The following is a 27,299-nucleotide window of genomic DNA, read 5'->3' as shown; positions in this document are numbered from 1 at the left end:
TTAAGGGTTGCCGCAGAAGGAAAAGTCCAGGCCATGCAACTGAAACTGTTTATTGAAACCTCAGTTCTACAAAAGCGTGAAAAACCCTGATACAAAGCAGTGGCCAGAAAGGCCTGGGAAGAGAACACCCAGGAGAGGAACGAGAAGAGAAGGAAGCCTAGGAGCAGGACACTAGGAGAACACTGGAAGACAAAAGGTCAGGGTTGAAGGTCCCAGCAGTCCTTTGCTCCACTAGACTAAAGCTAAGGAACGGGAGTGAAAAGAATTCCCTGCCTCACCCAGCAGCTCCCACCTGACCCCATCAGTCCCTGGCTCTTCTGCCTCAGGAACATCACACAGGCCCATGTCAACATTTCCTTCCTCCTCTCACCCCACTTCCCTTATCTCCCACCTTTACCTTTCCATCCTAGGGAACTAAAAAGTAAACGTCTAGAAAAAGAGAAGGGCTTCTACTATGTCCATCTGGGACATGTCCCTGGTGACCAAGTGGAAGCTCTCCCTGGTGTCATCACTGTCCTGGCCAAGCAGCCAGCCAGCAGCCACTGAGGTCTAGAAGTGAATGACCTTCAGTCCTTCTGCCCTACCACCCCATAAGCTCCCACCCAGGAGGACAGGGGATCTGCCAAGGACCCAGAGAGGCAGAGAGGATCTAAATCAAGCTTTGCTCCTCCAGGTTCTCTGAACTCCCAAACCCTCTTAATGCATTCCTCGGAGCCCTACCTAGCCTGGGAAAATGAAAGACTTGAGGCGAGCCAGCTCCATGACACTGAAAAGGGAACATTGCTGGGGCTGGGGAAGCGAAGGGGGCACTGGACTCCAGGGCCAGGGGGGAGCCAGGCCATAGGTATGGTACCAGGGGCTGGGCTGCCCAGCAGGGACTGTACGGTTGGGATGGGGGCAGGCACGGCAGGTTGGGGAGTCTCTCTGGAGCTTCTGGCAAAGGGGGCAGTTATGAAAAAGAGTAGGAGGGGCAGGGGGGTCTGGGGGAGGCAACGGTGGAGGAGTCAGCGAGGCAAGAAGACTGCCCCAGAGTGACTGCAGCCCTGTGCTGCCTTTCAGGCAGCTGGAGACATTAGCAGGAGATGGCAGGCATTGTGGCACAGAAGGTATGCAGGGCTCCAGGAGGCACCGGGAGGTCAGTCCAAGGTCAGGTGGCCCAGGTGCAGGGGTGCAGGACAGCCCCAAAGACTGATGTATTACGGCCACTGATGCCACAGCCAGGGCCACACTGCTCACATATGCCACAGCTAACATGCAGGACAGCTGCAGGAGAGGAGGTAAGAAAGGATTCTGACTGTCTTTAACACATTCTCACCCCTTGCCTCTAGAAACTTGTGTTCCAGTTGGAGCTCTCTATAGCCATTTATACCCCATCTTGCCCATCTATTCCCAATCCCATCTCTCGGGCCTTTCAGCAATCACTTCACACCATCCCACCCTATACATCAGCCTGCTGAAGCTCCTGTCCTTCCAAGCCCTCCTCACCTTTACCAGCCGCTGGCAGAGGGAGCCCAGGGCGAACTGCCAGGTTGGCTGCTCCAGCAGCACACACAGGTCTGTGTAGGTGTACCAGCCTCGCCGCCGTCCCTGCTGCTCAGCCACACTAGGGGAAATAGAGAAATGACAGAGTACGCAACTCTCCCTCAGCCAGCCCAGTGGCACCCTCCTGTCACCCAGGACCCACCAGAACACACTGGGGAGCTTGTTAAACCTACAGATTCCTAGGCTATCTGCTGATCTAGAAACTAAGGGTGAGACCAAGACCTGTATTTTATTTATTTTTATTTATTTAGTTAGTTAAGACAGGATCTTGCCGTTTCCCAGACTAGAGTGCTGTAGTGCAATCATAGCTCACTGCAGACTTGACATTGTGGACTCAAGTGATCCTCTAGCCTCAGCCTCCTGAGCTGGGATTATGGGTGTACTCCACTACACCTGGCTAATATTTTTTTCTGGTAAGGTCAGGGGTCTTGCTACATTGTCCAGGCTGATCTCGAAATCCTGGACTCAAGCAATCCTCCTGCCTTGCCCTCCCAGAGTGCTAGCATTACAGGCATAACTACCGTACCCACCCAACACATGTATTTTAAATAAGCTGTTTCCCACCTTCCCAAAGAAGATGATGAAGAGGACACACATGTTTGGGAACCACTATCTTGGCAATTCTCTTTCTTGTCTCCTTCCTCCCCTAGTTACACAGACTCCCATCTCTAGCTCCTATAGCTGAGGCCTCAGCCCCCAAATCCCTCAAGCCCTTCTTCTCAACTCCTAGAACCTACCAGCTCTCCAGCCAGCTCAGCACCTCAAAGATCTCTCGAGGGTCAGTGTAGAGACGCCAATCCTGTAAGGAGAGAGGACACCAAACCAGACTTGGATATGAGCCACAATCATTTAATAATAAGAGCCATAGAAGCAACTACAACCACCACTATGGCTAATGCATACTTGGCACTTAATATATGCCAGATACCGTCTTAAAACCTTTTACATATTAACTTATTGGATCACCACCTGCCTGGTTTCACATTATACCCTCCATTAAGGAAGAGGAGAGAAAATTATGCTGAGAATGGTTCACGCCCACAGGGAGCTAAACGTCTAGGGGCAGAAAAAGTATGGACACAAATACTCAGAACCCAATAGGATAAACTCTGATTCAGAGTGTACCCTGTGAGGCCTGACTCAGAGTATACCTGTGGGACTCTGGAGGAATAGAGGAATAGAGCCTCACTGCTCTAGAATCTCCAAAACCGTGGTTAGTACTGAAGAGATGGGAAACGAAGACACTAACACAAAGGCACAAGAAAGACAGAAGACAAATGACAAACCAACAGAAAGCTGTGCAAGAACAAAGGACTTAAGGATGGTAAAGATGGGCCAGGGAAACTGAGCAAGAGAGAGAACAGCTACTCACCATGGCACTCAGGAAGCCCCTCTCCAAGGCATTGAGAGTGGGCACGGCCACACCCCCAGCAGCTCCCCATTCATCATTGAAGACCTCCTCCTCCTCCCCTTCATCATAGAGGTACTTACTGGCCACCATCTGCCGAGGAACCAGAAGTGGTAGAGCAGAGCTCACAGCAGGCCCCTGGCTCACTAGGGAGACGGGGAGGGGGTATCTTACCATTGAGATCAAGAACAAGTCAGAGGATGACACGTGCTGCAGGTAGTCTGGGTTTCGGTGCCGGAGCCGTTCAATGTACACCAGAGCCAGCATCATAGCACATGGGGAGATACACGCCTCCCTGAGGGCAGAAAGGATCACTAATTAAATCCAAGCGTCCTTCCACTCTTGCAAGTTTTAAGATGCTAGCTCCTGTCTTTACCACTTATCTTTGGAAAAAAACTATTCCTGGCTGGGCACAGTGACTGATGCCTGTAATCCTAGCACTTTGGGAGGCCAAGGTGGGTGGATCACTTGAGGCCAGGAGTTCAAGACCAACATGGTGAAACCCTGTCTCTATCAAAAATACAAAAATTAGCTAGGGATGGTGGTGTGTGCCTGTAGTCCCAACTACTAGGTAGGCTGTGTGGCACAAGAATCACTGGAACCCAGGAGGTGGAGGCTGCAGTGAGCTGAGATTGTGCCAGTGCACTCCAGCCTGGGCAGCAGAGCAAGACTGTCTCAAGGGAAAAAAAAAAAAAAAAAAAGGAACAGAAAAAGAAAAAACTATTCTTCTTTCTCTAGGGTCCAAACACTCTCATCCTATCCTCACTTCCAGGCTCACCGGGACACATGAGCTACGTATTTCTTCTGGAGTCGGCGAATAGGGCTGGGGGCTGCCTTCTGGAGCAGTTCCACAGCAATGTCTGCAAGGGACAGAAGTGAGCAAGTAAGTACCCACCCCCAACACACCAGTCGCCACTGCTAGCAGAAGACGCAGATCTGTATTTTCTGAGGCCTTGGGGAAAGGACCAGGACCATAGTAACAAAATAGAAATCAAATTCTCCCATACTCAGACAAAAAGCCCATTCCAAGTTTGAATTTCAGCTCATTCTAGCAGGAAAGCTTACTGCTCTGTCACCTGAAATTATCCAGATTTGTCTACCACTGCTGTTCATCTGTGGCATAAACAGGCCTTGTTTACTTGGGAAATATATAATGGATATCCTTGGAAAATTAGATTTTCAATATATAAATCAAGAGTGGTTTGTATAGATATACATGGCAGCAATGTTTTTTATTCACTTGGGCTAAAAGAATGGGAAATACAAACTGCCCTCTTAAATCAAGTACCAACAAGGTAGCAACAAAGAGACAGTGCAGCCACCGGGCAAACCTCGAGTCATTTTAATGGCTGATAACAACCCCATTTTCATGCTTCTCACTTGTCCAGTCACACAACGCTGCCTAACCTGCCACCGGGCTGGAGAGTTCCTCCAGGCTACAGTTGGCTTCCCAGTCCCAGCCATAGTAGAGCCTCCTTCGGATCCGGGCACTCAGCTTCTGGTGTCCTGGAAGGAACTGAAACAGGGCAGGCGCAGCGGAGGGTGAAGAGCAGGGAAAGGTATGATGGAGATCCTGACTCCGGGCTGTAAGTCGGTGGGGGGGGACAGGCCGGCCTCACGGCCAGGAGGCCCATGCCATACCCAGACCCGAATTCTCTGAATCGCTTGCCAATGGCAGCCTGGTCCACAGAAGCAGGCTCCCCTACCCTCATCGAGGACTCCCCGGGAGTTCTCCGAGAAGGGCCCTCGTCTGGCCACCTCTACCCCCATTCCTGTACCCCGTGGCTCTCCCTCTGGGCCAAAGCGGCCACCGCCTTGAGGAGGCACTGCTCCAGCAGCTGCCACCCAGTCCCGGCGCGGGAGTCAGGCGAGCTCGCGGAGCCGCCGGGGCCCGGAGGGGCGCGCCAGGAGGCTGGGGAGAAGGCGGGCCGCGCGCTCACCGTGAAGTCCTGGAAGCCGGCGAGGGAGAAGGTGCTTTCTTCGTCCAGGAGGAGCCCAGTCAGGTCCATCGCGCCTCCGCCCTGCGAAGGAAGGGAAGGAAACGAGTTGTGGGGGGAGCGCGGAGCTGTCCTCGCCCGCCTGTCCACCTTGCGCGGCTGCCTCCCCGCTGCGGGCCGCCGCCCTCGCCCTCGCAGCTCCCTCCTCCCGGAGGCGGAAGGCGGGGACCCGGCTGGCGGTCTCCTCTTCCTGTTCCGCCCCGGGTTTGGCACGGCGCGGAGCCCTAGGCCCCGGGAGCCCGGCGTCGAACGTCCGTGCGGCGCTCACCGTGCGGAGTAAAGAGGAGACCTAGCTGCGAGGCCCGTATTGCGCGCGTGCCGCGTCCGACCGGCGTTTACAAGCTGCGGGGATGCCGCCCGGGAGTCGGCGTCCGCACTTCCTGCCGCCCGCTCCGCCCAGCCTCCCGCCCAGCGGGCAGGACCCGGACTCGAACTCCTGGTCTCCCAGAGCACGGCCAAGTCCCAGAGCTGAGCCCCAGGCGCCCGTCTGAGAAATGGGGACAATTCCTAGGGGACCAGTCCTCACTGAGGATGAAGGAGTCAGGCAGACCTTTCCGTAGCAATGGTGAAGTTAATGTGAATAAGACGAGACGCACAACAGGCAGTTGTTCTCAACTGCTTTTTAGAAAGGGAGATTATACACTCAGCAATTCGTATGAAAAACATCTGAAAGGATCCACAAGAAATGTATCAGCGTGTGAACTATGGACAAGGAGGAAAAGAAACCCAGGGGTTCTTTTTATGTAATCTGAACTTTTAAACCAAAGGTTACTGCGGAAATTCTGTGATCTTAAGCGAATATAAGGCCCCAAAACGTGTCAACACGTCGACCCAACAGTAAACTGCATCTACCCAAGGTTTTGTTTTTAAACCCACCTCCCGCCCCCAATCTCATGCATGCTTGAAGAGGCCGAGGTGGGAAGGAGCTCCGATATGTGGAGGCGGGAAAGTTTAAGGAGACAAGAAAAAAAAACACGTTTTCTGAGTAGACGAAGCTGTTTCCGCGTCTGTCGAGTCACGCGCTGGTGCGTGTTTGTTTACCCGCTGAGGGGAGGGAACCGGGAGCACCAGTGCGTAGAGGGTTGAGAAATGGGACGGCCACCGCCCTTCCCGAGCAGAAGCAGATCCTACCGGGGATACTGGGCGTCTGGAAGCCCACTTCCTGCCCCACACCGGGGATACCTGGGCAGCACCACACTCCCTAGCCGCCCGGCCCACTGTGGGATACGGAAACGGGCTCCACTGCCCGGACCGGGACCAGGACTCAGACGCGGGGGGATTCCTGCAGCCAGAAAACGCTCCTGAGTAGGCGCAGGCTCAGCGGCAGCCGCCGGCGCGCAAGCGCGGGCCGCCCTATCCGGGCGGTTGGGCCGCGTCACGTGACGGCCTCGGCGCTCTGTCGTCACGTGACGCCCGTCCGCAGCCTCTGCTGTCCTCCGCTGCGCCCCCTTCCGCCTGACGCGCCCCCGGCGGCGGCCGCGCAGCCCTGGCTCCTCGCGGGCTCGGGCGGCGGCTGCGGCGGGGCTATGGCGAGCGGCGGTGGCGGGGGTAACACCGGCGCGAGTGGGGGGCCGGGGATGGGCCTGAGCCTAGGCCTGGGTCTGGGTCTGAGCCTAGGCATGGGTGAGGCCACCGGCGAGGCAGAGGAGGAGGCGGCCACGGCCGAGGCGGTGGGACGCCTGGCCACGACGCTGTGGCTGCGGCTCCGCAGTTGGGAGGCGGTGCTGGCGGCGGCGCAGCGGCTGCTGGTGTGGGAGAAACCGCTGCACAGCCTGGTCACGGCTGCCGCGCTCAACGGCCTCTTCTGGTAACGGCCGCGGAGGAGGGGGCGGGGCCGGGCTGAGCGGGAGAGCGGGGGCGGGAGGGGTCGAGAGCACCATTCCCCTTTCTGGGTTGTCACTTGGCCCGGCGGAATGGCCCATCGCAGTTTTTGCAGGCTGACATCCGCTTAGGTTGCCCCTTTCTTCTGTCTCTGAGTCGCGAGTCAGGCCTAGCGGTGCCGTTCCCCCATCAGTAGGCGCCTTTCCCCCTTCCGAGATGGATGCAGGAGCCTCCTCCGTCACCCACTCACGGCTGAGGTGCCTGTCTCTCCCAAAGGTTGCTGTCTTCCTCGTCCCTCCGGCCCTTCTTCCTACTCAGCGTCTCACTTTTGGCCTATTTTCTGCTGGATCTCTGGCAGCCTCGCTTTCTCCCTGACGTTTCAGGTGAGTGGTTCTTCACTCAGTAAGCACCCTTTGGGCACTTGCTGGGTGCCTGATTCCGCGGCGTGGGGTTGAATGGTGAGGGGAACGGACAGCAGGTCACCTGTCTCCCAGGCATATTCCCCTTCCTTTTTTGCAGGGAATTGTCTAAAATGAGAATTGCCCCTTTCCCAAATTAATATTACTGCAGGTGCAGTGGCTATTGTGAAGTCTGCAGCCATATTGCCTGGGTTCCTTTCCCTGCTCCACCACTTACCATGTCTGTGACCTTGTAAAAGTAGCTCAATCTCCGTTTGCCTCAATTTCCTTATCTGTAAAACACAGATGATAGAACTTACTTCATAGACAGGTGAGGAGAGGATTAAATGAGTTCATACACATCCTATACTTGTGATAGTGCTTCACATATGATATGAGCTGTATAAATGGAATGTCAGTGTTGTTTTTCTTGTTATCCATGTAATTTACTTAACAGGTGATGGGCTGTGTGTGAGTTGCTTGGGATAGAAGCATGAGTAAAATGTGTTCCTATGCTGGAGTAGGGTAAAGTCTAAAGGAGACAGACAAAAACAGTAACATGTGACAGCTCCCCAATTGGCATCTGAAGAAAGTGCTCTGGGGCTGCAAATGAGGGACAACTATTCCTGACTTTGGGAGTGTCTCCCAGGGCCCCTACCACTCAAAAATCTGTCCCCCTCCTATCTCTCTAGCATCATCCCCAGAGGAGCCACACTCTGACAGGTGAGTGCAGGCCACCTTTTGAAGACAAATGCCCACATCCTGTTCTGCTTGCCGGTGCCGGTGTCACCATGGAGCAGGGCAATGCCCCAGCATTGTGAATGGACTGGTAACAAGCCATGGGTTTGTCATGGTCCTAGGCTCCCATGTAGGTGTTCTCGTGCCTGCTCCTTTGGGGGCAGAGGGTTGGGTCCTCCTGACTTTGCTTTCGAAGACCAGGACAGCCTCCTTTTGGGCGGTGGGGTTATTCACTTTTTAGACAGAAGGTGTCATTGACATTCTCAGAGGGATTTGAGTGTCTAGGAAGCTGGTATCTGAGGCCTCCAGGGGTCATGTCATGTCTCCCCAGTGAGGGTGCGGGGTCAGGCGCCCGGCCGCACCTGCTGAGTGTGCCCGAGTTGTGCAGATACCTGGCTGAGAGCTGGCTCACCTTCCAGATTCACCTACAGGAGCTGCTGCAGTATAAGAGGCAGAATCCCGCTCAGGTAACTTTCCCCCGATCATACAACAGTTCACTACACACTGAAGGGGAATAGAGGTGGCAGGGATGGGAGTGGAGTGATGTAAACACCCCGGTTGGAGACCCTGGAAGAAGAGGCCTGGGTGCCTCCTTGAGGCAGCATTCACAGCTAGTCCTTGGAGCAGGAGGCAGTCTTACCTCAGGAAATAAGCTTCTGGCGCTGGGCGCGGTGGCTCAAGCCTGTAATCCCAGCACTTTGGGAGGTCGAGGTGGGTGGATCACGAGGTGAAGAGATCGAGACCATCCTGGTCAACATAGTGAAACCCTGTCTACTAAAAATACAAAAAATTAGCTGGGCATGGTGGCGCGTGCCTGTAATCCCAGCTACTCGGGAGACTGAGGCAGGAGAATTGCCTGAGCCCAGGAGGCGGAGGTTGCGGTGAGCTGAGATCGTGCCATTGCACTCCAGCCTGGGTAACAAGAGCGAAACTCCATCTCAAAAAAAAAAAGCTTCTGATAGCTTGGCACTTTCTCCTGCCAAGGCAGATCAGTGTGAATTACAGGAATCGGGCACTATCTATTGCCAACTTCCTGAATTGGTGGTCTTGAGCATCCTCTTAACCAAACTGGACCACCCCATTCCTCAAGGACATACCCATCCTTCTACCAGCTGAACAGTAGTTTCTTTTCCAGCTGAGCAGGGCACATATTTCAGCCTGCTGTTCTTAGACTTGTGCTTTTCTTTGCAGTTCTGTGTTCGAGTCTGCTCTGGCTGTGCTGTGTTGGCTGTGCTGGGACACTATGTTCCAGGGATTATGATTTCCTACATTGTCTGTGAGTAGGGTCTGTCCCTGCCCTATTTAAAGCCCTCTCCTTTCTTCTTTCTTTGTGCTGATCCAGAGGGAAGACTACTCTCTGCTCAGTTTCTGATTTGTGGAGATCTCCAGGGATGCTTTAGTGTTAGTAACTGTGGAAGACTTACCTGGGGAGGAGGGTAGTCGATGTGGTGAGAAGAGGTTGGCACAGACTTGGGAAACGACTTTGCCTACCTTCAGCACTTCAGTTTAAGGACCAGTTGAATGGGGACCCTTAGGAAATTGGCATAGGGAGCTCTTAGTTGACTTTCTTAACCCATAGTGTTGAGTATCCTGCTGTGGCCCCTGGTGGTTTATCATGAGCTGATCCAGAGGATGTACACTCGCCTGGAGCCCCTGCTCATGCAGCTGGACTACAGCATGAAGGCAGAAGCCAATGCCTTGCATCACAAACACGACAAGAGGAGTAAGGGGCTCCCATAATGGGAGGGTGAAAGACGGGGAGGGCCTTGGCTTGTGGCTCATGAGGTGCCCTGGAATTTAGATCTTTCTCCCCTCCCATCATTCATGCTTGGTCACTGCCCTACTACTCTTGCTTTTCTAGAGCGGCAGGGGAAGAATGCACCCCCAGGAGGTGATGAGCCACTGGCGGAGACAGAGAGTGAAAGCGAGGCAGAGCTGGCTGGCTTCTCCCCAGTGGTGAGGTCCAGGGAAGACGGGGGTGTCAAATAGAAAGCCAGAGGAAACATCTTTCTGCTTTGGAGCTGCCACCTCTAAAGGAGGTGGAAGCCAGAGGTTTGGGAGAGGGGATGCCCCTGACAAATTTGTTCTCTTACCCCCTCATGTGTCGTGTTCATCTTGGCTCTCCTGTAGGTGGATGTGAAGAAAACAGCATTGGCTTTGGCCATTACAGACTCAGAGCTGTCAGATGAAGAGGCTTCTATCTTGGAGAGTGGTGGCTTCTCCGTATCCCGGGCCACAACTCCGCAACTGACTGATGTCTCTGAGGGTATGGGGAGCCCTTTGCTGGCCCCTCCTCACCCTCCCCTGATCTTCCTGTTTCCTACCATGGGTACTTGCTGTGCTCTCTGGCCTACTGATTCTCTAATTCTACTCAGCTCCTAAAAGACCCTAGCAGGCCCATTCCCCGTTCCTTTTTTTTTTTTTTTTAAACAGAATCTCACTCTGTTGCCAGGCTGGAGTGCAGTGGTGCCATCTTGGCTCATTGCAACCTTCACCTCTCTTGTTCAAGCAATTCCCCTGCCTCAGCCTCTGGAGTGGCTGGAACTACAGGCACACACCACCACACCCAGCTAATATTTTGTATTTTAGTGGAGACAGGGTTTCACCATGTTGGCCAGAATGGTTTTGATCTCCTGACCTCATGATCCACCCACCTCAGCCTCCCAAAGTGATGGGATTACAGGCGTAAGCCACCACACCCGGCCACCATTCTTAATTCTTTGTTCTCTGTACAGATTTGGACCAGCAGAGCCTGCCAAGTGAGCCAGAGGAGACCTTAAGCCGGGACCTAGGAGAGGGAGAGGAGGCAGAGCTGGCCCCGCCTGAAGACCTACTGAGCCGTCCTCAAGCCCTGTCAAGGCAAGCCCTGGACTCAGAGGAAGAGGAAGATGATGTGGCAGCTAAGGAAACCTTGCTTCGGCTCTCATCCCCACTTCACTTTGTGAACACGCACTTCAATGGGGCAGGGTCCCCTTCAGATGGAGTGAAATGCACCCCTGGAGGACCGGTGGAGACACTGAGCCCAGAGACAGTGAGTGGTGACCTCACTGCTCCGCCCAGCACCCTGTCACCCCCACTTTGCCTTGCTGAAAGTGACCCGGCCCCCTCCCCCTCCATTCTCCCACCTGTTTCCCAGGACTCACCCCAGCCCCTGCCTGCCCCTGAGGAAGAAGAGGCACTCACCACTGAGGACTTTGAGTTGCTGGATCAGGGGGAGCTGGAGCAGCTGAATGCAGAGCTGGGCTTGGAGCCAGGGACACCCCAAAAAACCCCTGATGCTCCACCCCTGGGGCCTGACACCCATTCTCTGGTACAGTCAGACCAAGAAGCTCGGGCCGTGGCAGAGCCATGAGCCATTGGGGAAGGAGCTGCAGGCACAGTAGGGCTTCCTGGCTTGGAATGTTGCTGTTTCCTCCTTTGCCTCCCACTCGGGATGGGCAGTGCGCGGGGAAGCTGGTTGTCGGATGGTAGCCATTCCACCCTCTGCCTGCCTGCCTGCTGTCCTGGGCATGGTGCAGTACCTGTGCCTAGGATTGGTTTTAAATTTGTAAATAATTTTCCATTTGGGTTAGTGGATGTGAACAGGGCTAGGGAAGTCCTTCCCACAGCCTGCGCTTGCCTCCCTGCCTCATCTCTACTGTCATTCCACTATGCCCCAAGCCCTGGTGGTCTGGCCCTTTCTTTTTCCTCCTATCCTCAGGGACCTGTGCTGCTCTGCCCTCGTGTCCCACTTGGTTGTTTAGTTCAGGCACTTTATAATTTTTCTCTCCTGTCTTGCGTTACTCTCTGCTTTATTTCCCTGCTGTGTCCTGTCCTTAGCAGCTCAACCCCACCCTTTGCCAACTCCTATCCCATGGGCATTGGCCAAGCTTTAGGGAGGCTCCTGGTCTGGAAAGTAAAGAGTAAACCTGGGGCGGTGGGTCAGGCCAGTAGTTACACTCTTAGGTCACTGTAGTCTGTGTAACCTTCACTGCATCCTTGCCCCATTCAGCCCGGCCTTTCATGATGCAGGAGAGCCGGGATCCCACAGCACATGCGCCAGCGCTGGAGTTGGTGAACATGCGCTCTGTCTTGAGATGAGGGGCTTCCTTACTGCTCCTCTGGGTGGTCCAAGTGTAGTGGGACCTCCTACCAGGGTCAGGAAGTGGACAGTAACATCTGTGCAGGTGTTGACTTGAAAAATAAAATGTTGATTGGCTAGAACTGCTGCCTGCCTGACTGAACTGCCTTCTACACCCTGTACCACGTTTCCTCCTCACCTTTACCCGGTTTACCCTAGTCTTTTTGGCTGTTTACTACTTTGGTGCATAACAGGGCTGAAGCAAGGATCACCTTGACAACCCTAGCTTCCCCTCAGCCATCTTCCCGACAGTGTGATCTGTAGTGAGATGTAGCATGTGTGAATAAAATGTATGCAGGAGGAAATTGCCTTGTCTTCCCAGTCAATAGAAATTTGGGACCATAGCAATTGTGTTCTACCATGTGGCCTACAACCTTAACACTGTTTCCTTAAGAAGTCTTCACCCATCTGCGTGCTAACAGCTCACTCAGCCCTGACTTATCTATACTGGGGAAGCCAAACGAGCAATAGAGGACCTTTACCTGTGTTAGAAATGAGTTGGAGCCAAGGAACACTGAAGAAATAGTATCTAATGGTTACTGAGTCCATCATATGTGCTTGGCTCTGCTCTGAGGGATTTATAGATATTAACAAGTGTTATTTGCTCACAACTCAGATATAGACTGCTATTAACTTCATTTTATAGACAGGTTAAGTTTCCTGAAGGCCACGGGTCCCTGTAGAGCCAGAATCCAAACCCAACTAGTTTTGGCTTCAGCAAATGCATCAAACAGTAAGGCCCTGTCCATTAATAGGGCACAGATAGGAAGATGAGTGAGGATGGGAGAACTATAGCGAACCAATCTTGATACCTTGGCTTCACAAAGAGTGGACATGGCATTCCTTCCTCTTTGGGAAAAGCCCAGAACTGAGCAGATGGCCTCCTTGATGAGTTCGTGTCCTCTGCCTTCAACTGGAGGTACCATATGGCAATGCTACCTGTCTTTCGCTGGAGGTACCATATGGCAATGCTACCTGTCTGAGGTTGATTTGATTTCTATGCCATATCTTTCCTAAGCGTGTAAGAATTTTTCTCTTCACATTTGACCGAGGGTTTCACTGAGCCCCTGTCCTGTGCCACTGAAGGAACTTGAACTTTTCATGATCTAGAGATTTCACAGGAGAATGGAAAAATAGTTACAATCAATAAGCAGGCAATTCAGGAAAAGTAGAATTAACTAGTCATGCAATGGCTACCACATGTCCTATCTTTAATCCATTTCCTTATTAAACTTGGACATTGAGAATAGAACCAGAAGCTTGTAGCTGGATCAAAATATTCTCCATAGGCCTGGAGTTTCATGAGGGTCTATTCTTTATATTCACCATGGTCTGATGGTTGCTAGATATTTGTCTATAATTTTTTTTTCCATTATCAGGTGTCTTGGCCGTTTCATGCACCATGATGAAAGGGCCAAAGGTTTTCCTATGAGTAAAAGAAGAAAGCAGAAATGTGAAACCTACAATTAGGCTAAACAAAAATCAATTGGAAAAGTACAGACTGGTGAGAGAAGAGTTGGCTACATGTTTATGCTGGGGGAGGGGGAAGTACATTTTAGTTAGCCATGTACTCAAACAGCTAATAGTTCAATGTTGCTCATAAGCTTACTTTTAGGCTGTATTAATAGAAGTGTAGTCTCCAGAACAAGAAATGTGATAATTCTAGTGTTCTGTGCATGAGTATTCTAATACTTTCAGAGAATGGCAACCGGGCATGGTGGCTCACACCCTGTAATCTTAGTACTTTGGGAGGCTCAGGTGGGTGGATCATGAGTTCATGAGATCGAGACCATCCTGGAAAACATGGTGAAACCCCATCTCTACGAAAAATACAAAAATTAGCTGGGTGTGGTGGCGCATGCTTATAATCCCAGCTACTCCGGAGGCTGAGGCAGGAGAATCACTTGAACCTGGCAGGTGGAGGTTGCAGTGAGCCAAGACTGTGCCACTGAACTCCAGCCTAGCAACAGAGTGAGACTCCATCTCAAAAAAATAAAATAAAATAACTTCCAGAGGATGGCTTGCTGTGCTTGTGGGCAAATTGTAGTTATGTCCAGGAGAGGACTGCTAGAAATGAATGCTGAAAATCATCATATAACAGACTGTTGAAGGAACTGGGAATCTAATCCAAGAAGAGAGCTGAGTGGGTTCACATCAGCTGGCTTCAAACTTCAAAGGTTGTAGGACTTCAGAGGGCAGATATGAGTTGAGTTTGGTTGATAATAGTGCTAGGTAGAATTTAATTTTCTAGTCAAGAGAATATTGCAAAACAGTAGATTTTAAATGATCTTCAAAAGTATAATGATCAAGAGTAGTGATTCTAAGAATAATTCTATCATGGAAGGAAAATATATCACCATATTTGCTTTTAGTGTCCAACTAAAGTCACCTGGACTTCTCTTCCTCTGTCCACGCCCTTAAAAGTTGGATTGTTGTGGGTATCAGTGGCTCACTTATCTTTGCATTCTGCTCACTCATTCTGGACAATTTCATGTATTAACCCATTTAGTTCCCACTCAGATTTGGATGACTTCTGAATCTTAGTTCATTTCCTTTCCCAGAAATTCCAACTAGGCATCTCCACTTTAATGTCCACCAGACACTGCTATAGTTTGAATATTTGTCCCCTCCAAAACTCAGTTGAAATTGAATCCCTAATGTGACAGTTTTTTTTTTTTTTTTTTGAGACAGAGTTTTACTCTGTCACCAGGCGCCAGGCTGCAGTGCAGTGGCACAATCTTGGCTCACTGCAGTTTCCACCTCCTGGGTTCAAGCAGTTCTGCCTCAGCCTCCCAAGTAGCTGGGACTACAGGCACATGCCGCCATGCCCAGCTAACTTGTATTTTTTAGTAGAGATGGAGTTTCACCATGTTGGCCAGGATGGTCTCGATCTCTTGACCTCATGATCCGCCTGCCTTGGCCTCCCGAAATGCTGGGATTACAGGCGTGAGCCACCACGCCTGGCCAATGTGGCAGTATTGACAGATGGGGCCTTGAAGAGGTGAATAGATTAATCCATTCATGAATTAATGGGGTGATGGATTAATGAGTTACGGGAGTGGAACTCATGGCTTTATAAAAAGAGAGGGGAGATCTGAGTTAGCATGTCCAGCCCCCTCACCATGTAATGCTCTGTGCCACCTCAAGACTGCAGAGTCTCTGTCAGCAAGATGGCCCTCACCAGATGTGGCTTCTCGACCCTGGACTTGTCAGTCCCCATAACTAAGAAATTCAGCCAGGCATGGTGGCTCACGTCTATAATCCCAGCACTTTGGGAGGCCGAGGTGGGCCGATCATGAGGTTAGGAGATTAAGACCATTCTAGCCAATATGGTGAAACCCCGTTTCTACTAAAATAGAAAAAATCAGCCAGGCATGGTGTTGCATGCTTGTAGTCCCAGCTACTAGGGAGGCTGAGGCAGGGGAATCACTTGAGCCTGGGAGGCGGAGATTGCAGTGAGCTGAGATCGTGCCACTGCACTCCAGCCTGGTGACAGAGCAAGACTCAGTCTCAAAAAAAACAAAAACAAAAACAAAAACTGTAAGAAATTCTTTATGAATTACCCAGATTCATGTATTCTGTTATATAAACAACAGAAAATGGATGAAGATGGACCTGCTGTTCATTATATCAAAAACTGAACACATCCTCTTTCTACTCTGCACTCTACTCCCTGACCTCCCCAAAACAGAAGTCTTTTTCTGTCATATCCATCTCACTTGCTGGTACGCCAACCACGAAGGCCTCCTCCTCCCTCATCCCACACCCAGTTGATCACCAGTTGCTGCTGATTTCTTGACTGTCACCTCCATCACAGCCCTGACTCACACCCTCCTCATCTCACCTAGCCCAGTGAGACAGTTTCCCTGTCATATTCTTGTTCCCCACCTGAAATTTGTGCCCAAGAAGGTGGCTGGATTATTTTAAAATACAAATGTGATGACCTCTCTACTACTTACTATTAACTGAAGGCTCTCCTCTGAGACATAAATTCAACCTCCCTGAAATGGTCAAGAAGTCTTCTGAGGCGGAGTGCAGTGGCTCATGCCTGTAATCCCAGCACTTCAGGAGACCAAGGTGGGCAGATCACCTGAGATCAGGAGTTCGAGACCAGCCTGGCAACATGGTGAAACCCTGTCTCTACTAAAAATACAAAAATTAGCCAAGAATGGTGGTACGCAACTGTAATCCTAACTACTAAAGAGGTTGAGGCCAGAGAATTGCTTGAATCCGGGAGGAAGAGGTTGGCAGTAAGCCAAGATCGAACCATTGCACTCCAGCCTGAGTGACAAGAGCAAACAAATGAAACTCTGTCTCAAAAAAAAAAAAAAAAAAAAAAAAAAAAGGAAGTCTCTGAGGCTGGGCACAGTGGCTCACATCTGTAATCCCAACACTTTGGGAGGCCAAGATGGCAGATCACAAGGACAGGAGTTCGAGACAAGCCTGGCCAACAAGGTGAAACCCCGTCTCTACTAAAAATGCAAAAATTAGCTGGGCATGGCCAAGATCACACCACTGCACTCCAGCCTGGGAGAAAGAGCAAAACTCCATCTCAGAAAAAAAAAAAAAAAAAGGAGTTTAAGACCAGCCTGACCAACACGGTGAAACCCCATCTCTACTAAAAATACAAAAACTAGCCAAGAGTGATGGTGTGCTCCTGTAATCCCAGCTACTGGGAAGGCTGAGGCATGAGAATCACATGAGCACAGGAGATAGAGGTTGCAGTGAGCCAAGATCACACAATTACACTCCAGCCTGCACTCCCCAGCCTGGGTGACAAAGCGAGACTCCATCTCAAAAACAAAATGTAACAAAAGTAATCCTAGCACTTTAGGAGAGTGAGGAGGGTGGATCACTTGAGGTCAGGAGTTCAAGACCAGCCTGGCCAACATGGTGAAACCGTTTCTACTAAAAATACAAAAATTAGGCTGGGCGCGGTGGCTCAAGCCTGTAATCCCAGCACTTTGGGAGGCCGAGGCGGGTGGATCACGAGGTTGAGAGATCGAGACCATCCTGGTCAACATGGTGAAACCCCGTCTCTACTAAAAATACAAAAAACTAGCTGGGCATGGTGGCGCATGCCTGTAATCCCAGCTACTCAGGAGGCTGAGGCAGGAGACTTGCCTGAGCCCAGGAGGCGGAGGTTGCGGTGAGCCGAGATCGCGCCATTGCACTCCAGCCTGGGTAACAAGAGCGAAACTCCGTCTCAAAAAAAAAAAAAAAAAAAAAAAATACAAAAATTAGCTGGGTGTGGTGGCACACGCCTGTAGTCCCAGCTACTCAGGAGGCTGAGGTGGGAAAATCGCTTGAACCTGGGAGGCAGAAGTTGCAGTGAGCCAAGATCGTACCACGACACTCCAGCCTGGACAGCAGAGTGAGATTCCAACTCAAAAAAAAAAAAAAGTCTTCTGAGATTTGACCCTGGCCTGTCTTGCTCTTTACAGCAACAGCAAACCCCAAATGGCTTGTCCTTCTTGCTGCTCAGTTCTGCTGCCCTCCCCTATCTCTGCTCTACACTCACATGCCCTACCCCGTCACTTGGCAAACACCTCACTTATTTTTTTAGATACAGAGTCTCGCTGTCACCCAGGCTGGGGTGCAGTGGCACAATCTTGGTTCAATGCAACCTCCACCTCCTGGGTTCAAGCAATTCTTCAGCCTCAGCCTCCTGAGTAGCTGAGACTACAGGCTCACACCACCATGCCCAGTTAACTTTTTTGTATTTTTAGTAGAGACAGGGTTTCATCATGTTGGTCAGGCTGGTCTCGAACTCCTGACCTCATATGATCTACCCGCCTCAGCCTCCCAAAGTGCTGGGATCACAGGTGAGAGCTACCGTGCCTGAACACTTATCTTTTAAGATGTACTTCAGGCCACGCATCATCTATAAATGTCCCCTAGTATCCCTCACCATGCCACCCCCCACTCCTGTGTCAGTCCTACTCTCCTAGTGCTTCTGCAGTCTCTTGGGCATACTTCTGTTTTCCCAATTATCACAGAGAATCCTCATACTATCTCTGACAGTATGTGGATATAGGATATATAGGTCTATGTGTGGGTGTGTATATATACAAATACACATATATGTATGTGTAGCCTCCACAATACTGCTTATTCTTGAAGTCAAAGACAATGTCTTATTCATCTGAATATCCCCAAAGCCTAGCACAGTGTCTGGCACATAGTACGTGCTCAAAAAAAGCTTGTTAGACTAAATTGAACTAATACTAGAGTAACCAGTTATAGATTTTGAAGCAGCTAGTGAAAAGAGTTTGGTGATTGTTACATGTCTATGTTATTGATGCATGCCTTTGCTTGTCTGTTACTGTTCTAGAGTGAACAGTAGCTAAGTTAAAATAATCGACAGATAGACTTGTGAGTTCTTTTTCCCTGATCTAGGTTAAAGGCAATTCAAACAATCTAGAGCAGGAAGTTCGTAGTTGCTGGTTTGGGAGCTGGGTTTTCTGAGTTTAAGGTAAGATTGCCCAGCTAGCTTGATCTTCTGTGATTGCATCAAATTATTATATTATTTGGAAAGCAATTTTGAATTTATAATCTTTTTTTGAGACAAAGTCTTGCTCTGTTGGCCAGGCTGGAGTGCAGTGGTAAGATCATAGCTCACTTCAGCCTTAAACTCCTGTGCTCAAGTGATCCCTTTGGCCCACCTCCCCAGTAGCTGGGACTACAGGTGCCCACTACCTTGCCCAGCTATATTTTTTTTCTTTTTTGAGACAGAATTTCACTCCTGTTGCACAGGCTGGAGTGCAATGGCACAATCTTGGTTCACTACAACCTCTGCCTCCTGGGTTCAAGTGATCCTCTTGCCTCAGCTTCCCCGTAACTGGGATTACAGGCATGTGCCACCACGCCTGGCTAATTTTGTATTTTTAGTAGAGATATGGTTTCTCCATGTTGGTCCGGCTGGTCTCAAACTCACAACCTCAGGTTATCTGACCACCTTGGCCTCCCAAAGTGCTGGAATTACAAGCCTAAGTCACTGTACCTGTGATATGGTTTGGTTGTGGTTGTGTGCTCACCCAAATCCCACCCTTTAGGACATGACTAGATAATGAAGGCTCTGCCCTCATAAATACGATTAGTGGGTTGGGTGTTTTGGCTCACTCTTGTAATCCCAGGACTTTGCGAAGCTGAAGCCAGTGGATCACTTGAGGTCAGGAATTTGAGATCAGCTTGGCCAACATGGTCAAACTTGGGAGGCAGAGGTTGCAGTGAGCTGAGATTACGCCACCGCACTCTAGCCTGGGTGACAAAGCGAAACTCTGCCTCAAAAAAAAAAAAAAAACTAAAACTAAAAACTGGGGTTAGTGCCCTTATAAAAGGACTCGAGATAGCCTAACTCTGTTTGCTTCTTCTACCATTTGAGGACACATAGAAGGTACCATCTACAAGGATGGGCCCTCACCAGGCACCAAAGCTGCTGGTGCCTTGATCTTGGACTCCTTAGCATCCAGAATTGTGAGCAATAAATGTTGATTGTTCATAAATTGTCTAGTCTCAGGTATTTTTTTATAGCAGCCCAAATGGGCTAAGACAACAGTTCAGTAAAAAGTGTCAATACCAAAGTGTACTGATAATTTATTTCTGCATAACAAACTACTCTAAATTTAGCAGCGTAAATCAACAAACATTATCTCACACTACTTATGAGGATTAGGAATCTAAGTAGGTGGCAGAGCGCAGCGGCTCATGCCTGTAATCCCAGCATGTTGAAAGGCCAAGGTGGGTGGATCACGAGGTCAGGAGATCAAGACAATCCTGGCCAACATAGTGAAACCCTATCTCTACTAAAAATACAAAAGTTAGCTGGGTATGGTGACACGCACCTGTAATCCCAGCTACTTGGGAGGTTGAGGCACCAGAATCACCCAAACCCAGGAGGTGGAGGTTACAGTGAGCCAAGATCGCACCACTGCACTTTAGTCTGGTGACAGAGTGAGACTCAGCTCAAAAAAAAAAAAAAAAAAAAAGAATCTGGCTAGTTCTGGTTCAAGGTCTCCCATGAGTTTGCTTTAAAGCTTTAAAGATGCCACTCAGGGGCCGGGCGCGGTGGCTCAAGCCTGTAATCCCAGCACTTTGGGAGGCCGAGGCGGGTGGATCACGAGGTCGAGAGATCGAGACCATCCTGGTCAACATGGTGAAACCCCGTCTCTACTAAAAATACAAAAAATTAGCTGGGCATGGTGGCGTGTGCCTGTAATCCCAGCTACTCAGGAGGCTGAGGCAGGAGAATTGCCTGAACCCGGGAGGCGGAGGTTGCGGTGAGCCGAGATCGTGCCATTGCACTCCAGCCTGGGTAACAAGAGCGAAACTCCGTCTCAAAAAAAAAAAAAAAAAAAAAAAAAAAAAAAAAAGATGCCACTCAGGGTTGGCTGCAGTCAGCTGAAGGCTTGACCGGGACTATAGGGTCTGTTTCCAAGATGGCTCGCTCATGTGGCAGTTGTCTAGAAGCCTCAATTCCAACTTGTTATTGGCAGGAGGCCTCAGTTCCTCATCATACTAACCTCTCCCTATATCTGCTTGAGTGTCATCACAACATATTAGGTTGGTAAAAAACTAATTGTGGCTTTTGCCATTACAATGACTACCTTCCCCCTTACAAACAATCCAAGAGAGAAAGAAGGAAGTCACAATGCTTTTTATGACCTAGTGTCAGACATCACACTCCATGATTCCCTGCATATTCAATTCATTAGAAGCAAGTCACTAAGTCCAGCTTATATTCAACGGGAGGGCAATTAAGATCCACCTCTTGGCCGGGCATGGTGGCTCACGCCTGTAATCCCAGTTACTGGGAGGCAAGAGAATTGCTTGAACCCAGGAGGCAGAGGTTGCAGTGAGCCAAAATCACGCCATCTCACTCTATCCTGAGAAGAGCAAAACTCCTTCTCAAAAAAAAAAAAAAAAAAAAAAAGAAAGGAAAAGAAAAAAGGACCCACCAGGAGAATCGCTTGAACCCAGAGGGTGGAGGTTGTAGTAAGCCAAGATCTTGCCGGGTGTAGTGAGGAGACCTCGTAAGTACCGAGGCAGGAGCCAATAGCCTCAGCCTATTTCCATATAAATAATGAAGAAGAAAGTAACTAGAAATATAACCACAGTAACTATTCATAGGAGATCTTAGTTATTCATAGGTGATCCTCATTCTTTTACTACGTCTCTCAGGTAGGAAGTGTGAACCTGAGGTGAGACTGTGAAAGCAATGACCCTAAGGCAAGATGCTTTAAGCCCTCTGCCATGCCCACAGAAGGGCTACTGGAGGGCTCCTTGGCTGTGCGGCAGCGCCAGTGCTGGGAAAGCGCCTGCTGTTTAGCCAGCTAGGAAAGAAGCTGTCCAAGATGGCCGAGATGTCTCCTTCCTCGGGGGAGTCAGGAGAAAACTCCGTTCCTCAATCCCTTGCGGCAGGCCTGATGATGTTAGGTAGGCCTGTAGATATCCCAGGGCTTAATTGTCTCTATGTGATGCTGTGCTTCAGTGGTCACGTTCCGTGTCCACTCTCATGTTCTCATTCTGCACCTGGCTCCTTTTTCTTAGAAAAGATAATCAGTAAAAGCAATATAAATCTTAATGTCTTTGTTCTTTCTTAACAAGTATGGAAAAGTGCTGATGCATTATGCTCCTTACCTCATCTTGGCTACCTGAAAGCTTTGGGCCCCCACCTATATGACATGTGATGTACTTGATCACCAACCACCAATGCCACGCCCTACCTACCCTGCCCCCAGCTGTGTACTCAATAAAAGAGTGTCCAGGCACTCGGGGCCATTGCTGGACTCCGCGCTTTTGTTGGCAGTGGACCCCTGGGTCCAAACTCTCTTTTCTCTATCTCTGTGTCTTATGTCTTTTATTTCTACAATTTCTCGTCTCCACATTAGCAGAGAGGGGCTCAAAGGACTCTGTAGGGCTGGACCCTACAGCCGGGGTCTCGCCATGTTGCCCAAGCAGTGTAGAATGTTGAGTATCATCCTCACTTGCCTGCCACCCATTTGATGTCAAAAGACCCCTCCTCCTGCCTCCCCACCCCCCAAATATCCCCTGGAGACAAAATTGCCCCAGTGGATCACCCGTGATCTAACTGATAGGGTACTCTGGCTATATGGAAAAACTGCTAAACTTGGAAGCAAAAGGTGAGTTTGAACCCTAGTTTTACCCCCTGAATATAGATGTTTATACACACACATTTCAAAACAATGCAAAAATTACCTGGCTGTTTAACTTCCTCTCTCTCCCCATTTCCTGCCTCTAATGGAATATTCCAACCCCAGAACAGCAAGTATTTATAACCCTCCTCATTCCTCTTGTATTTGCATCTTTCAGGCAGGAACACGTTTCTGTCCATTTCACCTGGACAATCCTGAGTCACTCTTCAAGACTAAGCTAAGTGCAGACACGCTAAAAGCAGGCCCCTAAAAGGTAGAGGTGGCTACCCCATGGCAGGAGATGGCTCAGAGGCTCTGATGAAACATGCAAAGCCACTAGGACCTTGGTTTTAATGTTAAGGGACATTAACATTCACCTAAACTTTACTGAAGATGAGCTGATTCTGGCTGAGGAAAACAAAAGTTGCCAGGAAGCTTCTCAGGAAGTAAAATTGAGGAACAGAGCTCGCATCTGACTCAAAGCAAGTCTGAAGAGACAGAACACAAGTAAGGCTTGGGTTCTTTGAAAACAGATTCCCAGTGATTGATAGGAGCTGGGGTTCAGAAGGTCTAGGTAGCTTCCTTTATCAGTTTTTTCTTTTTTTTTTTTTTTTTTAGATGGAGTTATACTCTTGTCACCCAGGCTGGAGTGCCATGGCACCATCTCAGTTCACTGCAACTTCCACCTTCTGGTTTCAAGTGATTCTCCTACCTCAGCCTCCTGAGTAGCTGGGATTACAGGTGCCTGCCACCATGTCTGGATAATTTTTATATTTTTAGTAGAAACGAGGTTTCACCATGTTGGTCAGGCTGGTCTCAAACTCCTGACTTTGTAATCTGCCTGCCTCGGCCTCCCAGAGTGCTAGGATTACAGGAATAAGCCACTGTGCCTAGCCGCCTCCCTTATCTTAACAGACAAACTCCTCGGACTGTGCAGGGTTTTTTTTGTTTTTGTTTTATATTGTTTTGTTTCTTTGTTTTTTTGAGACGGAGTCTTGCTCTGTCACCTAGCCTGGAGTACAGTGGCATGATCTCGGCTCACTGCAACCTCCACCTCTCGGATTCAAGTGATTCTGCTGCCTCAGCCTCCTGAGTAGCTGGACTACCTGTGAGTGCCACCACACTGGGCTAATTTTTGTATTTTTAGCAGAGATGGGGTTTCACCATGTCAGCCAGGCTGATCTCAAACTCCCGGCCTCAAGTAATCAGTCTGCCTTGGGCTCCCAAAGTGCTAAGACTACAGGCATGAGCGACCTCTCCTGGCCTGTTTTGTTTTGAGATCAGATGGAGTCTCCCTCTGTCGCCCAGTCTGAAGTGCAGTGGCGCAATCTTGACTCACAACATCCGCCTCTTGGGTTCAAGCAATTCTCCTGCCTCAGTCTCCCAAGTAGCTGGGATTACAGGCGTAAGCCACCATGCCCAGCTATTTTTCTTTCTTTTCTTTCTTTCTTTTGTTTTTTTGAGAAGGCTGGAGTGCAGTGGCTTGATCTCAGCTCACTACAACCTCTGCCTCCCCGGTTCAAGCAATTCTCCTGCCTCAGGCTCCCAAGTAGCTGAGATTACCGTCACCCACCACCATGCCCAGCTAATTTTTGTATTTTTAGTAGAGATCAGGTTTCACCAAGTTGATCAGGCTGATCTTGAACTCCTGAAATCCTGACCTCAGGTAATCCACCCCCTTCGGCCTCTCAAAGTGCTAGGATTACAGGCATGTGAGCCACCACGCCCGGCCTGTGCAGAGTTTCAATCAAAGACTGGTACCCTGTCATTTTCGCCCAGTGAAAACAAGGAAGCTACGCAGAACAAGCCACATGCCCTATTCCCTGGGGAGGCAAGCTCCTCCTAGCCAGTCTCAGCAAGGTCTTGCCAGTCTGACACCTACAGAGCACTGAAAACCCTGGGATGCATCAACAAAATCATTCCCAAACACACTAAAGGAGGTGAACATGCCCAATACACAGTATTTCCTACCATTCTCTTCCCCACTTTTCTCACATTGCCTCATGCAACACATCGTCCCTCCATTTTTGTCAGTCTCTTTCCTAGACTCTTCAAACTCCACCTGTTCTGTGCCTCCTCTCCAGGTGAGCCCCTTCCCTTGTAATCTTTCAAATTCTGTTCTTCACTCTGATGCTTACCTCTCAGTCCTTTCCAACAGATCAGGCTAGTCTCTGCTTCCTCAGGTTTTCAGATCCACCCACTGACCCAGCGGGACAAAAAAAAATTCCAGGATCTGTAGTTGCCAGAGCCATAGGTCTCTTCTAGGAAGAAGAGCAAGGTAGAGGGCGATCATGCTCAGATAATTAAGTTTCATGTCACAGAAGGTAAGAAAAATATCCAGATGTCCCTCACTGCAGGACTTACCCTCCTGTTAATGGCCCCAACCCTCTGCCCCTCTGCCCTTGTGGCTTTTTTTTTTTTTTTTTTTTTTTTTTTTGAGACAGAGTTTCGCTCTTGTTACTCAGGCTGGAGTGCAATGGCGCGATCTTGGCTCACCGCAACCTCCGCCTCCTGGGTTCAGGCAATTCTCCTGCCTCAGCCTCCTGAGTAGCTGGGATTACAGGCACACGCCACCATGCCCAGCTAATTTTTTTATTTTTAGTAGAGACGGGGTTTCACCATGTTGACCAGGATGGTCTCGATCTCTTGACCTCGTGATCCACCCGCCTCGGCCTCCCAAAGTGCTGGGATTACAGGCTTGAGCCACCGCGCCCGGCCGCCCTTGTGGCTTTCTAACCTCACCTCTACTTTTTTTTTTTTAATTTCTCAGACGAAGTCTCGCTCTGTCACCCAGGCTGGCGTGCAGTGGCACGATCTTGGCTCACTGCAATCTCTGCCTCCCAGGTTCAAGTGATTCTTCTGTCTCAACCTCCCAAGGAGCTGGGATTACAGGTACCTGCTACCAAGCCCTGCTAATTTTTGTCTTTTTAGTAGAGAAAAGGTTTCGTCATGTTGGCCAGTCTGCTCTCGAACTCCTGACCTCAAGTGCTCCACTGGCCTCGGCCTTCCAAGGTGCTGGAATTATAGGTGTGAGCTACCACGCCCAGACTAATCTTTTTTTTGTCGCTTTTTTTTTTTGAGATGGAGTCTTGCTCTGTCGCCCAGGCTGGAGTGCAGTGGTATGATCTCAGCTCACTGCAACCTCTGCCTCCCTGGTTAGAGCAATTCTTCTGCCTCAGGCTCCAGAGTAGCTGGGTCTATGGGTGCCAGCTACTATGGAGTGCAATGGTGCCATCTTGGCTCACTGCAACCTCCTTCTTCCAAGTTCAAGTGATTCTCCTGCCTCAGCCTCCTGAGTACTTGGGATTACAGGCACATGCCACCACACCTGGCTGGAATTTGAAGTTCTTTCAGTCATCTTTGTCTTTTGATCCATGTTTTAGGATGCGTGTGAAGTCAATGTAATTGAAGTTCCCCTTTTTGTCAATAGGTGGTTCTCTGTACAGCTCATCCACTTCCTCATCCATAAACTGATCCCCCATGGTTGTCAGCAGCTCTCTCAGGTAATCTTCCTGAATGGTGCCAGTTGCTTCTTCATCAAAACAAGCAAAAGCATTTCTGATGACATCTTCAGGATCTGTGCCATTTAACTTCTCACCAAACATGGTGAGTAACATGGTGAAATCGATGGGGCCTGGAGCCTCATTCATCATGGCATCCAGATACTCATCAGTTGGATTCTTCCCCAATGAAGCAAGCATATCATGCAAATCTTCCTTGTCGATGAAACCATCTCTATTCTGATCAATCATGTTGAAGGCCTCTTTGAACTCCTGAATCTGTGACTGGTCAAACTTAGCAAACACATTAGATGTTGCATGCTGACGGTGCTTCTTGGTGGTCTTGGTCTTAGCTCTTTTGCTTGACATGGTGGTAGTTAAATCCCCACACAGCTGCAAGAATCTGAGCACCTCAGTAAACCCTTCCCTGCAGCTATCCCTAGCTAGGTATTTCTTTACAGCAACATAAGAACAAATGAATACATGGCCCTTCAAGCATTCTGGCTCATGCTAAAAAATGCGATCCAAAGATTTTTATTTTTTGAGTTCCACAAAGCTTTGGTTATCTGAGCATTTGTAAAGTGGGAGTAGGGAGAGAGGCAGTGTTTATTTTTGTTTAGTCTGCTCCATACAAGTGTCTCCAAAGTGGAAGCCTACAAATCTTTTTATTTTAATTTTTGTAGAGACAGGGTCTCACTATGTTGCCCAGGCTGGAAATTCTGGGCTCAAGTGATCCTCCTGCCTCAGCCTCCCAAAGTGCTGAGATTGCAGGCATGAGCCACCATGCCAGGCCTGGAAGCCTACAATTCTAAAGCTACTGATGAATATATATAGAGAAAAATTGAATAAACAAAATTCTTAGAATCAAATAATTATGAGACATGAAAAGAATAATTTGAAATCTGACAGTTACATATTGAAATAAAATAAAAGCATTTATAAAGTCCTGGAAGTAATTTAAAATAAAAACAAGTTTTCCTGGAATACACAATTAAAAAAAATAAAGGAAAAACAAGTAAGAAGAATATTGGTCAGGTGTAGTGGCTCACGTCTGCAATCCCAGCACTTTGGGAGGCCAAGGCAGGAGGATCACTTGAGGGCAGGAGTTCAAGACCAGTCTGGGCATCAAAGTGAGAGCCCCATTTCTATAAAATAAAAATTAAAAAATGAGCTGGGCATGGTGCCTTGTGCCTGTAGTCCTAGCTACATTTATTTAATAATCACTGAGAATATTCTAGGCTAGTGTTTTTCAGAGTGGGTGCATGGGCAATCTGTGTCAGAATTCCTTCAGGCCTTCCTACTGAATTAAAAGCTCCAGGACCCGGAAATCCGCATTTTAAACTAGCTTTGTAGGCGATTTGGATTCACAGTAAAGTCTGAGGACTACACTGTTCTAGGCACTGTTGGGTGCTAGAACCTAACACGAAACAAGGTAGACGTGGTTCCTGACTTCCCAGTATACTTACGTAGGGGCTGGGGACAGCTCAGTGGTGATATGGGTACTAGAATAGAAGCAGGAAGATCACATAGCAGGTGCGCCTACTTCAGTCTGAGGCGGGTACCAAAGTCGAAACTGGAGGAGGGATCTGCATCTCTAGAGAGGTCTGTACTTCAGAGAAAG

At 49.5% G+C, this 27,299-nt stretch overlaps 2 protein-coding genes and 1 pseudogene across 10 annotated transcripts; 1 reads left to right on the top strand and 2 right to left on the bottom strand.

Moving 5' to 3' along the window:
• Nucleotides 1-32: 32 nt before the first annotated feature.
• CNPPD1 (cyclin Pas1/PHO80 domain containing 1) lies at nucleotides 33-24,394 on the bottom strand. 7 transcript variants are annotated; one of them, XM_010336294.3, is made up of 10 exons: nucleotides 24,317-24,394; nucleotides 7,405-7,459; nucleotides 4,891-4,971; nucleotides 4,358-4,466; nucleotides 3,729-3,810; nucleotides 3,125-3,245; nucleotides 2,915-3,043; nucleotides 2,280-2,341; nucleotides 1,486-1,603; nucleotides 33-1,263 (listed from the first exon to the last, which is right to left on the bottom strand). In XM_010336294.3, the coding sequence occupies exons 2-10, from the start codon at nucleotides 7,405-7,407 to the stop codon at nucleotides 721-723; spliced, it is 1,248 nt and encodes a 415-aa protein (XP_010334596.2). In that variant the 5' UTR covers nucleotides 7,408-7,459; nucleotides 24,317-24,394; the 3' UTR covers nucleotides 33-720. The 7 variants fall into 7 exon arrangements, with proteins under 7 accessions (XP_010334596.2, XP_010334598.2, XP_074255108.1 ...); XM_010336296.3 differs by lacking the exons at nucleotides 7,405-7,459; nucleotides 24,317-24,394 and adding an exon at nucleotides 6,130-6,294; XM_074399007.1 differs by lacking the exons at nucleotides 7,405-7,459; nucleotides 24,317-24,394 and adding an exon at nucleotides 6,079-6,097.
• Nucleotides 6,337-12,107, top strand: RETREG2 (reticulophagy regulator family member 2). 2 transcript variants are annotated; one of them, XM_039469573.2, is made up of 10 exons: nucleotides 6,337-6,754; nucleotides 7,045-7,151; nucleotides 7,859-7,889; nucleotides 8,236-8,371; nucleotides 9,096-9,180; nucleotides 9,484-9,627; nucleotides 9,766-9,860; nucleotides 10,035-10,170; nucleotides 10,640-10,935; nucleotides 11,041-12,107. In XM_039469573.2, the coding sequence occupies exons 1-10, from the start codon at nucleotides 6,474-6,476 to the stop codon at nucleotides 11,254-11,256; spliced, it is 1,527 nt and encodes a 508-aa protein (XP_039325507.1). In that variant the 5' UTR covers nucleotides 6,337-6,473; the 3' UTR covers nucleotides 11,257-12,107. The 2 variants fall into 2 exon arrangements, with proteins under 2 accessions (XP_039325507.1, XP_039325506.1); XM_039469572.2 differs by having other exon boundaries at nucleotides 10,640-12,107.
• A 248-nt stretch (nucleotides 24,395-24,642) lies between the features above and the next one.
• Nucleotides 24,643-27,226, bottom strand: LOC101053931 (myosin regulatory light polypeptide 9 pseudogene; annotated as a pseudogene). The gene is made up of 2 exons (XR_012517613.1): nucleotides 27,145-27,226; nucleotides 24,643-26,823 (listed from the first exon to the last, which is right to left on the bottom strand). The product of XR_012517613.1 is annotated as a myosin regulatory light polypeptide 9 pseudogene (transcript).
• Nucleotides 27,227-27,299: the final 73 nt, after the last annotated feature.

Source organism: Saimiri boliviensis, chromosome 5 (assembly GCF_048565385.1).
Source record: "Saimiri boliviensis isolate mSaiBol1 chromosome 5, mSaiBol1.pri, whole genome shotgun sequence".
Taxonomy (NCBI): domain Eukaryota; kingdom Metazoa; phylum Chordata; class Mammalia; order Primates; family Cebidae; genus Saimiri; species Saimiri boliviensis.
Note: the sequence above shows the minus strand (reverse complement) of the source record. Positions and strands in the feature narration are given on the sequence as shown.

Excerpts from the sequence above, each read along its gene's own strand:
- CNPPD1 (XM_010336294.3), bottom strand. Across the intron at positions 3,246-3,728 it reads TACGTAGCTCATGTGTCCCG|GGAGGCGTGTATCTCCCCAT; the intron begins GTGAGCCTGGAA and ends TTCTGCCCTCAG. Across the intron at positions 2,342-2,914 it reads GGGGCTTCCTGAGTGCCATG|GATTGGCGTCTCTACACTGA; the intron begins GTGAGTAGCTGT and ends CTCTCCTTACAG.
- RETREG2 (XM_039469572.2), top strand. The coding sequence starts at position 6,474 with ATGGCGAGCGGCGGTGGCGGGGGTAACACCGGCGCGAGTGGGGGGCCG. Across the intron at positions 6,755-7,044 it reads GCGCTCAACGGCCTCTTCTG|GTTGCTGTCTTCCTCGTCCC; the intron begins GTAACGGCCGCG and ends TCTCTCCCAAAG. Across the intron at positions 7,152-7,858 it reads CTTTCTCCCTGACGTTTCAG|CATCATCCCCAGAGGAGCCA; the intron begins GTGAGTGGTTCT and ends CTATCTCTCTAG.